At 35.2% G+C, this 13,398-nt stretch overlaps 1 protein-coding gene across 32 annotated transcripts in view; it reads left to right on the plus strand.

Moving 5' to 3' along the window:
* The window catches only part of LOC141406321 (solute carrier organic anion transporter family member 74D-like), a 49,345-nt gene that overhangs the window by 14,116 nt on the left and 21,831 nt on the right, over positions 1 to 13,398 (plus strand). For 14 of the 32 annotated variants that reach the window (XM_073991579.1, XM_073991586.1, XM_073991592.1 and 11 more), the window contains one exon: positions 10,889 to 11,668. In XM_073991579.1, coding sequence (XP_073847680.1) covers positions 11,391 to 11,668 — 278 coding nt within the window. In that variant the 5' untranslated portion in view covers positions 10,889 to 11,390. Of the gene's footprint in view, positions 1 to 10,827; positions 11,669 to 13,398 lie in introns of all 32 variants that reach the window. The other 18 variants (XM_073991601.1, XM_073991605.1, XM_073991599.1 and 15 more) reach the window with 4 other exon arrangements.

Here is a 13,398-nt window from a genome sequence, read left to right on the forward strand (position 1 = left end):
TTTTGTATGAAAGCAGCAACACTGAGCGGCGTTCTCATTTCGACCTAACACCGACAACGGATGATATTGTGGTGTCATGATGATGATATTGTGGTGTCATTTTCTCTCTTTCTTTTCTTTCTGGTTGTATGTATTACAACAGCACACTTTTTTCCGGAATCATACCATACTTCCTGAGATCATGAACCGAAAGCTCAAAAAAAAACCCTGCCTGACATTAAAAAAATGGATAGAATGCAAACTAACTCTCAACATTTTGAAAAATTTCTTCCAAACTTAGTTTAGCGTAATTTAATATTTTGAGTTCTTTCAGAATCAAAAGTTTGTTTATTAAAAATTTTTGGTATACGACAATGACACATTACCATACTTACATATTCCACGTATTTTAAAGCAAACTCGTGATACAAAATCAATACATTTTATATACCGCATAATTATTGTGTTTACTTCATTTTTTGCTGAGTATAACTCCGTCAGCACAGCTGACAGATACTTTCTTACTTGTTTATCTACATTTTCGTGCAAAAACATATCATTTTGGCATTTATGGTTCATAGTGGTTAAAAACGTCTCTATCAACAATTGTAAACATAGACCCACTTTGTGGTATAGGTCCCTATAACGGTACCGGTATTTTTTTATTTTCAACTGCTAACACCCCAAAACGTACACCCTTTTTCTGATAGCAAAGAAAACGGAAATATTAATTATCATTTGTAGTTTTTAGTGAAGCTACTGTTGATCAAGTTTGCAATTTTCGCTACACTTGACAGAGAAAATAAATTAGTGAAAACATTTCATCTTCTTCTTAAGAGAAGACACTCTAAACAATTAAGCACGTGAAAAAGCTGACATTTTAAATCATTATAAATTGTCTATAACAGAGTGAAGTATTCCAGGCAATGGCTATGACATTTGATGTGGATTTTGTGCAACTCAAAAAAAAAAACAAAACCAACAACAATAGAATTATTTACTTAATAAATAAAAAATATGAGATTACAAAAGCAGAAGTTCGAGTGATCTCAAATCTTTATTAAAGAATACACATCAAATTTACCTAATATCATCAAATGCAATTCTAAGAAAATTCTATAGTATATTTGTATTTGTATACTGCATACAAATACAGTATCTATTTGTATGCTTTTAGAAATATTATCTTGGAACATGCTAAAAATATAAACATAGAAATATGACATTTAGAACAAAAATATCTCTTATTTTAGAAGACTGTGTTTTGGGTATTAAGATATGATTGTTAAATAACATTTAATAAAAATTATAGCGTGGATATCAAAACGTGTTTAAATTGAAATCAGGGGACTTTCTTTTCACAAACATAAACATTTCTTCTTATTAAAATGTGTACATAATTTAATTATGTTATTTATCATTAGTTTTATACAACTCTCCAACCTAATATTTCGTTTATAGCTTGGACATTTATTTATCGAAAACTTTATCTGCTGTGGCGCATCATCTTTGTTTATGGCACCAACCTTAGATAATCTTTTTATTTAACTTTAACACAATCTTATCTTAGCCTACTAAATTAAAATTATTTTCTCTAAGGCTGCAAACAACAAATACTAAGGTGCCACTTTTTTAATATTTTGTTTTGTTAATTTGTTTACTTAAATTAGTTAGCAAATTTTAGCTAAAATAAAAGAGAAAAAACGGTATTATGTTGGCTGCTAATGTTTCACGGTGCTCTTGAACCAACTTTAAATGGAAGGTGCTTACACCTTGGATGAGAAAAATCAATAACGAACGACTTTAAGGTCGGCCGGTCTGAACTTGTAAAATAGAACAATTGGTTTCCTTTCGTTTATGAAGAAGACTTAATAGCAAATGTCAGCAATTTCGGTAAAACAATGTCGCTAACCTTCAAAATACCGAAATTCGGGAGGTACGGTTCTATGGGGGCTATATCAACAAATATACCGACAAATTTCTGACATAAAGTAGTTAGACTCAAAGAAGACTAAATACCAAATTCTTGAACCAACTTTAAATGGAAGGTGCTTACACCTTGGATGAGAAAAATCAATAACGAACGACTTTAAGGTCGGCCGGTCTGAACTAGTAAAATAGAACAATTGGTTTCCTTTCGTTTATGAAGAAGACTTAATAGCAAATGTCAGCAATTTCGGTAAAACAATGTCGCTAACCTTCAAAATACCGAAATTCGGGAGGTGCGGTTCTATGGGGGCTATATCAACAAATATACCGACAAATTTCTGACATAAAGTCGTTAGACTCAAAGAAGACTAAATACCAACATAATGTGGTTAAAACCTAAAAAATACCTTAAATCAAGAGGTACGCTTCTATGAGGGATATAGGAAGACGTGGACCTATACTGATCAGTCTTTTCTGAAACATTTTCTAACCCCTTGAAAGGCTAAATAACAAATTTCAGTCATTTCAAAATTCATTCAAAATTACGAACATTGGAAGGTACCGTTCTATGAGGGCTATATCGAAACTTGGACCTATACTGACGAAATTCAGTCGGAAAGGGTTTTACTTCCAACGTAGACTAAATATCAAACATCAGCCATTTCTGTGGGTTGTTGTGGCCACAATCTTCAAAATACCGAAAATCGGGAGGTACCGTTCTATGGGGGCTATATAAAATAAAGGCTTTTTAAATTTCATATGGAAAGTTTTATACCTCAAATGAGGACTAAATACCAATTTTCAGCAATATCGGAGAAATATTGAGGCCACTACCTTCAAAATACCGAAAATCGGGAGGTACCGTTCTATGGGGGCTATATGAAGGGTGGACCTATACGAACGAAATTCTGGGGGAAATCTTTATATTACCAACGAAGACTAAATACCAAATTTCATCCACTTTGGATGAATATTGAGGCCAAAAGCTTCAAAATACCAAAAATTGAGAGGTACCGTTCTAAGGGGGCTATATGAAGGCGTAAACCTGTACCGACAAATTTAGAGGGGAAAGTTGAATACCCTTAACGAAGAGTAAATACCAAATTTCAGCCATTTCAATTGATTATTGTGGCCATAACCTTTAAAATACCGCAATCGTTCTCTGGGGGATATATGAAGGCGTGGACCTGTACCAACAAATTTCGGGGAAAAGTTTCATCCATTTCGGAGGAATATTGAGGCCACAACCTTTAAAATACCGAAAATCGGGGGTACCGTTCTTCCATACCATACCAACAAAATTCTGGGGAAAAGTTTTATACCCCTAACGAAGACTAAGTACCAAATTTTAGTCATTTCGGTATGATAATGAAGATAAAACCTTCGAAATACCAAAAATCGGGTGGTACCATTCAATGGGGACTATATCAAAACGTGGACCGATATAGCCCATTTGCAGTACCAAACATCCTAGGAGTAATATAAGCTTTTTTGTACCAAATTAAAAAGCTCTTTCTTAAAAATTGCGAGATGTATCTTGATGGTTATATCGACTTAAAATTTTACCCTGATTTCCCTACTTAAACTTATACATATATCTCAAAAATAGTACAACCTATAAAAAAATTGCGTAAGCCAATCTAGTAGAGAATTTTAACAGCTATAAGATTTTCTCTAGTCCCATTTCGATAACACTTACCGTTTTCAAGCAAATCGTTAAAACCTAACAGAAAACCTAACAAGTAAAAAAGAATCAGTCGGCTTTGCCGACAGAGATATATCCTCAGCCTGTGCAAATTAAAAAAAAATTTTTTATAACAAAAAACTTATGTATTTAGGGGGTTTCAAAATTTTGTTCGTATGAACCGACAAAAATGTTGATTAGGATTAAAGTTCAAAAATTTTGCGGAAAAGGTGCTTAAAGGAATGGACCGACATAGACCATGGCGGTGCCATAGGGGGTTTTCACACCCTTCGGGCTGTTTTCTCAAGAAGTATGGACTTACCCCTGAAACAACTTTTACCATCGTAATTGAGGCAGCGAATGTAAGTTGCTTCAACAAAAATCAAAGTGATTCAATAGCAGGTCTTAAAGTGAACATATCAAAATTTTGTGTGGGAGGTACGGGATGGAGTGGACAAATATAGTCCATATTCGATCCTGATCTATATCTGGTAGATATTATGAGAATGTGTAAAGTATGGACCAAATCGGTCACTCTCATCAAGATTTATCGTGCGCACAATTTTTCCGAATATTTTTGAACTTTTGTGGTGTACGAACTTCTACGAACTTATAGTAAGTTTGGAAACAATATTACGAAGGCCAAATTTTGGCCGAAATCGGCATTTCGTTCGAGGTATATTTTGCGCTTCCACCCATAAACATGGTGTCATAGGGTTTGTTTTTCAACTTTCAGGCTATTTTTTCAGGAAGTATGGACTTGCCCCTAAGGAAACTTGTACCTTCGTATAGGGGACAGTGAATACAATATGTTACAACAAAAACCAAGGAGATTCGAGAGCAGGTCCTAAACTGAACTTTTCCGAAATTTTGTGTGGGATGTACTCGAAGGAGTTTACCGATTGAGTCCATATTGGAACCTCATCTAAGTCTGGTAGACATTTCATAATGTGCAAAGTATGGACCTAATCGGTTATTACCTACAAGAGTTATCGTGCGCACAAGTTTTCCGAACATTTTTGCACTTTTGTGGGGGAGGTACCGGAAGGAGTGGACCTATATAATCCATATTTGAACTTAAACTAAGTTTGGACAAAATATTACGAAAGCCAAATTTTGGACCGAATCGGCAGATCCGTTCCAGAGTTATCTTGCGCTCCAACCACTACACACGGTGTCATAGGGTTTTTTGTAACTTTCAGGCTATTTTCTCAGGAAGTATGAACTTGCCCCTAATGAAACTTACAGCATCGTATAGAGGACAGCAAATACAACTTGCGGAAACAAAAATCAAAGCGATTCGAGACCAGGTCCTAAAGTGAACTTTTCCGAAATTTTGTGTGGGAGGTACCCGAAGCAGTGAACCGATTGAGTCCATATTGGAACCTTATCTAAGTTTGGTAGAAATTACACGATGTGCAAAGTATGGACCAAATCGGTTATTCCCTACAAGAGTTATCGTGCGCACAAGTTTTGCGACAATTTTTGAACATTTGTGGGGGAGGTACCTGAAGGAGTGGACCTATATGACCCATCTTCGAACTTAAATCGAATCTGGACAAAATATTTCGATACCCAAAATTTGAACCGAATCGATTGATCCGTTCGAGAGTTATCGTGCGCACCAGCCTGCCAGACAGACAGATGGACGGACATTGCTAGATCTACTCAAAATTGTCTGAAACGGATATCGTGCAAACATACTTGGGGTCTAAAACCATTATTTCGATGAGACACATTTTTGGTCGTATCAAAGTGTAAATACCCTCTTTAGCCTAAAGGCTGAAGCTGAGACTTAGATGAAGTTCCAATATGGACTCAATCGGTAAACTCCTTCGAGTACCTCCCACACAAAATTTCGGAAAAGTTCAGTTTAGGACCTGCTCTCGAATCGCCTTGGTTTTTGTAGTACCATCTTGTATTCACTGTCCCCTATACGAAGATACCAGTTTCCTCAGGGGCAAGTCCATACTTCCTGAAAAAATAGCCTGAAAGTTGAAAAACAAACCCTATGACACCATGTATATGGGTGGAAGCGCAAGATAATTCTCGAACGGAAATGCCGATTCCGGCCAACATTTGGCCTTCGTAATATTGTTTCCAAACTTACTATAAGTTCGTAGCTAAGCCATATCGGTCCACTCCTTCAGGTACCACAAAAGTTCAAAAATATTCGGAAAAATTGTGGGCATGATAACTCTTGAAGGGAGTGACCGATTTGGTCCATACTTTACACATTCTCATAATATATACCAGATATAGATCAGGTTCGAATATGGACTATATTTGTCCACTCCATCCCATACCTCCCACACATAATTATGGATAAGTTCACTTTAAGACCTGCTATTGAATCACTTTGATTTTTGTTGAAGCAACTTACATTCGCTGCCTCAATAACGATGGTAAAAGTTGTTTCAGGGGCAAGTCCATACTTCTTGAGAAAACAGCCCGAAGGGTGTAAAAACCCCCTATGGCACCCCCATGGTCTATGTCGGTCCATTCCTATAAGTACCTTTCAGCAAAATTTTTGAACTTAAATCCTAATCAACATTTTTGTCGGTTCATACGAGACCAAAATTTTGAAACCCCCTAAATACATAAGTTTTTTTGTGAAAAAAAGTTTTTCAATTTGCACAGGCTGAGGGTATATCTATGTCGGCAAAGCCGACTGATACTTTTTTACTTGTTTTTTTTTTTTTTTTTGAATTTTCTCAACTTCCTATCTGTAAGTTCCTTTCATGTAAAGTTGGTTCAAGAGCACCGTGTTTTGTTAACATCATTTAAGATTAACCTAAAATTTTAAATAATAAAGATATGAAAAGATATTGTTGGAATATACCATTTTGTTATTCAAATGGTCGTAATACCGGTAACAACTACAATTGACTGGAAACTGTCATGTTTAAAAATAGATTATTGTAACTGCATTTCAATGGTTACAACGGAGGGAGCCATGCTCAACCGACATGTACGCTGAATGCCCTGGTGCGATTCCCAGAACAGGCAACATTTATTTTTCAACGGTTGCAAAAAATGCCCTTCGGCAATTTTGGCGACATTTCAGCCATGTAAAACTTCTCTACACGTGTTGTCTTAGGACACGTAGTTAGGACTCGGCGATAAGGAGTAGGTAGAATCGGGGTGCACTCAGTGGTTTGTGGAAAATATTTGATTCATAGAGGAATCGAAATATTAAATTACGTTAAACATAGTTGGAAAGAAATTTTTGAAAAAGTTTGTGAGTTACCTTTCACGCTACACATTATTTTACTAAGTGCCGGCAGTGTTTTTTGGAGCTTTTGGGCCATTATCTCAGGAGGTATGGAAATGACCGTTGTAAAATAGATCCCAGACGAGTCGTCAGTCTGCACTTTTCCCAAATTTTGTGTGGGAGGTACCCGATGAACGGGACCGATATATTCCATATTCCAAACCGATAGATGACTGGATGAGATAATACAATGTGCAAAGTTTGTATCAATCAGAATCTCGCTGCGAGAGCTATCTTGCGGATTGCAAAACTTTTAAGGAAATCTTGTGCAAACATTTTAAACTGAGGATTTTTGGAAAGTACAAACTCTAGTTGGGTTTTGTTGTGCCAGATTCAGCATGGCTTTGTATAGTCCCATCTAAATATGGTTAAGTATTGACTTTTTAAATTTATTCGGAGCTATATCTCTGAAACTAATGCAAATATTTTCTGACCTCTGAAATTTGTAGACAAGGGCAAGAATAAAATATTTGGAAAAATAATGAATATCTTAAAATTCCATAATTTGTATACATTTCGCACCATATCTCCAAAACTGTTAAATTTTTCTATCACATTGTTTTTAGTATATTTTTCGATGACAATTTAATAAATATGTCAATAAAGTGGTGAAATCTCGAATACGAGAATAAACTGCTCATTTGAACAGTGTTTGAAATACGTGTTGTAAAAAATATGGTACAAAATTCCGCTGAAACAACCTGAAATAAGCACTTTAGAGTTTGGGAATGTTCTGAAGAATTGCTGAGAACTTTATTTGGAAGATTTTTGCAACAGAATTCTTGGTTCAACTCCCAATAGCTTAGCTGATACCGAAATTATCAGCTTTTAATTTTTCTATATTTTATCGATTTTGAACTTCCACCCTGCACCCTGCTTCCGAACTTCCAACCTCCGAACCACCCCATTCCGAACTTCCAACCTCCGATCAACACCCTCCGAACCACCCCACAAATCACTTAGACTAAAGTCTGTTTCAGAGTTTTTTATTTTATTTTTATTTCATATTTTGTTTTATTTTACTTTTATTTTATATTATTTTTATTTTATGTTTAGTTTATTCTATTTTATTTTATTTTTATTTTTATTATTTTTATTTTATTAATTTTTTTTCATTACTCACTTTAAGTACACCAGTTACTTTTCAGTTCTGTTCTCGCGTCCCATTTTTATATCCTCTTTCATACGGGCAAACTGTGCCTCATTGAAATAATGGTTTTAGACCCCAAGTATGTTTGGACGAAATCCGTTTCAGACAATTTGGAATTGATTTAGCAATGTCCGTCCGTCTGGCTGGCTGGAGCGCACGATAACTCTCAAATGGATCAACCGATTCGGTCTATTCGTAATATTTTGCCCAAACTTAGTTTGAGTTCGAAGATGGGCTATATAGGTCCACTCCTTCCAGTACCTCGCCCACAAAAGTTCGAAAATGTTCGGAACATTTGTGCGCACAATAACTTTTGAAGGAAGTAACCGATTTTATCCATACTTTGCACATCGTGAAATTTCTACCAGACTTAGATGAGGTTCCAATATGGACTCAATCGGTACACTCCTTCGGGTACTACACAAAAATTCGGATAAGTTCAGATTACGGAGAGCACGATAATTCTCGAAATGTTCGATCAATTTGGTACAACATTTGGTCTTCGTCATATATCCAAAAATAGTTTCATGAGGCAATATCGGTCCACAACTTCCGGTACTTCTCCCCAATATTTAAAAAATATCACTAAAATGCTAGGACGATATCACTTGAATGGGGCAACCAATTTGGTCCAAACTATGGATTTCCTAATATTTTGTCAAAATTTAGTTTAACTTCTAAAATGGTCCATATCGGTCCTCCATAAGGGTACCTCCCCCACAAAAGTTCAGCATTTGTGTCTTAGTGCCTAATCTACATTTTTGTCGGCATGTTCAAATGTCCAAAAAGGGCCACAAAATTCTGAAGAGACCTTAATATCTGTCGGCAAAGCCGACTGACACTTTTTTACTTGTTACATGTCTTATTTATCGTTGCAAATCAGAAAATAATGCAAAGATGATAAAATAGCACCCACACTTTGCAAGAGAACGGAGAGATTTAGCAAGATGGCAGAAAAATTAAGCAAGAGAGCACAACCACTTTGCGAAAGTGATAGTCAAATTTGCTAAGTACCAAGATAAACTGAAAAGTAATTTTGTGGAACAAAAAAAAATTATCACTTTTCAAAATAGCTGCTTTTTGATAAGTGCAAAGTGAAAAGCGATAAGTTGTTTCGTGGAATAGGCCATTGTTTTTCGGTATTTTGAGGATTAAAGCGATAAAACTACCCGTAATTTGACATTTGAGGATCCTAACAATCCTAACAAGATAGGTACAAAGGTACATGCCGATTGAAGACAGGTTAATGTATAAAAACACATTTGCATTTGAAAAACGAAAAGTTCTGGGACTGAGAAGCCATTCGACAGTCGATACGTCTGAAGAGCTGCTTAACCAACAGCGAAACCAGGTAACGTAATTTGGTGACTGTGTGGGTTCGAGTCCTTGGCTTTCCTTTTTCACTTGCAAAAAATTTCCGATCATCAAGCTTAACTCTAAACGAGAAAATTAATACAAAACTTTTTTGTTTAATCATTGTATGAATTGGATGTACTCTTTTTCACAATTCTCGTCGAAAAGCATCGAAACGTTTTTAATGAAAATTTTACTTTCGGCCGATGTAAAACATGTTTTTTATTTATTTCGCTGTAAGCAGTTTTTTTGAATGTGAAAACTATAATTAATCAATATTTGCAAACTTACTATACAAATACAACACCTTAAAAATATTTATGAGCAGACAATTTAAAAGCACTTTTATACACTTTTTGTATACATATAGCAGGAATATGAAAGATATCGAAATTTTCTTTTATTTTTAAAATATCATACTAGAATTTTTGTTTGCTGGCTAAATATAAATTTAAAAATCCACCAAGGGGATGATCTCGGTATCTTTCTATTTTCTCTTTTATCTGATGAGATGCCCTCACGTTTCATATCTGTCTTCTGTTGCCGTAAATATGTGTTGATTGTAAATAATTTTCAATGGGATCAGCAAACGAATCCAAAGGCAAACAAATCTCACATTCAATTTACAAACATGAAAACTGGCGACAACAACGCTGAACACTGAACACAATTCAAACAAATTAAACGCAGTCGAATGATGTCGGTATCTTGTGGCGTTTTGACTCCTCTCTTTTATTTAGCGAAAGATAAGACAGTGACAGTGGATTTTCTAATGTGTTTTGCCTCCCTCGCATAATCCCATTGTTTGAATGGATTAGTAAAGAAAATTTAGTGTAATCGTATTATTTTTTGCAGAAGACAGAAGAAATGTTATAAAATAAATATGTTTATAAATGAACGATGTGTGTAGGTTTATGCTTTACCACTTTATAACAGCGTGATATGCAATTAACTTATCTTAGTTGTTTTATTTTTATTATTATTATTAATTTTATTGTTATGAAATGTAGGAAACTGCATTTGTTTTGGTGAGAAAGTGCGTAGTTCCTGGTAGTATTATTTGCTATAACTAACCTTCCAATTAAAGCTTTAAACCTCTTCCGCGTTTTATCAATTTGTTTGCTGAATATCTGTCTTTTCTAGTGGGCATAGTGTACTAACCAAAAGCTTCATGGCTCAAATATCGTTGTGGAATTAATTAATACAATTGCAATCAAACATTTTGGCAGATATCATGAAATATTCCCTAACAATTAAATCCTAAATAATACTTAAGAATACAAAAAATACTTTGCCCATAATAATTTTAATCCAGTTTATTAAAAATGAACTTTGCCCCATGTTTTCTGTTTTCATTCTTCAACATTTCACTATGCAAACTATAGTTCATTTGCCTGGTGTCACAGCCACCTTGAGATGACACACCAATGAAATGACATCCTATTATATATTTAACAGCAAATCTCTTTACCTCTTTATCACGCATAACAAACGGTGTTTTTCACTTCGTTTTTCATAGACAACACAGATGAGATGATAATCATCATATTGAATGGAAATATATAACCCAGCGAATATGTCTGCAACAAAAATAAATGTGACAAACAAGACAAACTTTATTTGAATAGCAAAAAATGACAAGTAATAACATGAGAAGAAGGCACTCCGATAACAGAGACTATCTATCATCCAGAGACCAGAGATAGATGTGATTGCAGTTCGTGCCACTGTTAATCTTTGACGCGTTTTTTTCCAGTAATAAAGCAAGGAGTGATTATTAACGGCAGCACTATTAAAAATAACACTTCTGTGGTGACTGGCCTCGAAGACAGTCACAGAATATCGGATAAATATTTTGAGGACCTCAAGACCCGGAACTGTGTGTGCTTGTGTGGAAAAAAGTGCAAAAGTGTGATGTTAAATTACTGTGCAGTATAATAAAAAAAACTCTTTTCTGATGTCCTATAAGAAATAATTGAAAATAATTAAACTATTTATTGTAAAGAAAAACACTGTAGAAAATGGTGGAAATTGAAGAAAATTCGTGCCATAAAAGTGACACTAATGATAATCGAACAAGTGAACCCGCCGATGATCGTGATGTTATTGATGTGGAGGAGGCACGTTTGCTTAAAGTTCCAGAAAATGGAACTGTACCCAAAAATGGTTTTAAGAAAAATGAAAAATCCGAATTGGATCGCAACACAACAGAGGAAATTAATAAATGGTTACGTGATACACCCTTAACAGATGATATGACCTGTGGTTTTTGGATATTCAAGGGAAAATTCCTACAAAGGTAAGTGGAAATAAAAAACATGCAGGAGTCTTTTTATACATGTCAAAAAAATATTTTGGATATTTTTAAAGAATTATATAGCCACATGACCTCTGTTATCGTTTTAAAAAAGAAAATAATGTGAAGAAAGTCGCAGAGTATGCTATGAAAGTCCAATTAATTATTATTAATAATAGGAAACCCTGTTGTTAAATTAATTGGGAATTTCAAGAAATATATTATTCAAATAGAATCCATAAAAGCGGGGATTAGTCCTTGGGTTTTTATACATGAAAATATTGAGCTTGTTTGTATTACATACGCCTTCAAGTTTATGATGCGTATTTTTGCTGTATTAGGTCTGTTCGACAGCTGCGCAAATAAAAAGTACCTGAAAGTTGTTGAAAGTTCTTGCAAGCACTTGCAATTACTTCTCAGTTCTTTTTTAATACCGGACAGCATTGTGTAAAAGTTTGTAAAAATTTATACAATTTTGGGTTATCGAGCAGACCTATTATCCGTTTCAGACAATTTGGAGTTGATTTAGCGATATCCGTCCGTCTGTCTGGCTGGCTGGAGCGCACGATAACTCTTGATCTCTAACGGATCAACCGATTTGGCATTCGTAATATTTTGTCCAAACTCAGTTTAAGTTCAAAGATGAGTTATATCGGTTCATTCCTTCCGGTACCTCCCACACAAAAGTTCGAAAATGTTCGAAAAATTTGTGTGCACGATTTGGTCCATGTTTTCCACATAGTAAAATTTGTACCAGACTTAGATAAGGTTCCAATATAGACTCAATCGGTTCACTCCTTCGGGTACCTCCCACACAAAATTTCGGAGAAGTTCAGTTTAAGACCTGCTCTCGAATCGCTTTGATTTTTGTTGTAACAACTTGTATTTACTGCCTCCTATACGACGGTACAAGATTCATCAGGGGCAAGTTAATACTTCCTGATAAAATAGCCTGAAAGTTGCAAAAATTCCCTACGACACCGAGTGTAGTGGCTGGAGCGCACAATAACTCTCGAACGGATCAACCGATTCGGTCCATCGTTATATTTTGCCCAAAATTATTTTATGCTTGAAGAAAGGCCATATCGGTCCATTCCTTCAGGTACCTCTCCCACAAAAGTTCAAAAATGTTCGGAAAAATTGTATGCACGTTAACTCTTGAAGGGAGCGACCGATTTCGTCCATACTTTACCATTCCTACCATATCTACAAGACAGTGATCAGATTTAAATTAGGACTATATTTGTCCACTCATTCGGGTACCTCCTACACAAAATTTCGGATAAGTTCACTTTAAGACCTGCTCCCGAATCACTTTTATTTTTGTTGAACCAACTGCATTCGCTGCATTCTTTACAACGGAAAAAGTTTTTTCAGGGCAAATCCATACTTCTTAAAAAAACCGAAAGGCCTTAAAATTCCTAGCTATATGTAGTGGCTGGAGATAAATCTCGAACTGATCAACTGATTTGGTCCAAAAATATTTTGTCCAAATTAAGTTTCACTTCGAAGATGGGCAATACCAGTCCACAACTTCCCGTAGTTTCAATTCGAAGATGGGCAATACCGGTCCACAACTTCCGGTACTTCCCCCAGCACTTAAAAAAATGTCACTAAAATGGTATGCATGATATCTCTTGAACGGGCCACTCAATTTGGTCGAAACTTGGGATCTCCTAATATTTATTCCAAATTTAGTTTAACTTGTAAAATTCTAAAAAAAAAAAACCTAA

Source organism: Musca autumnalis, unplaced genomic scaffold, assembly GCF_047663935.1.
Source record: "Musca autumnalis isolate F117 unplaced genomic scaffold, ASM4766393v1 scaffold_5, whole genome shotgun sequence".
Classification (NCBI taxonomy): Eukaryota; Metazoa; Arthropoda; class Insecta; order Diptera; family Muscidae; genus Musca; species Musca autumnalis.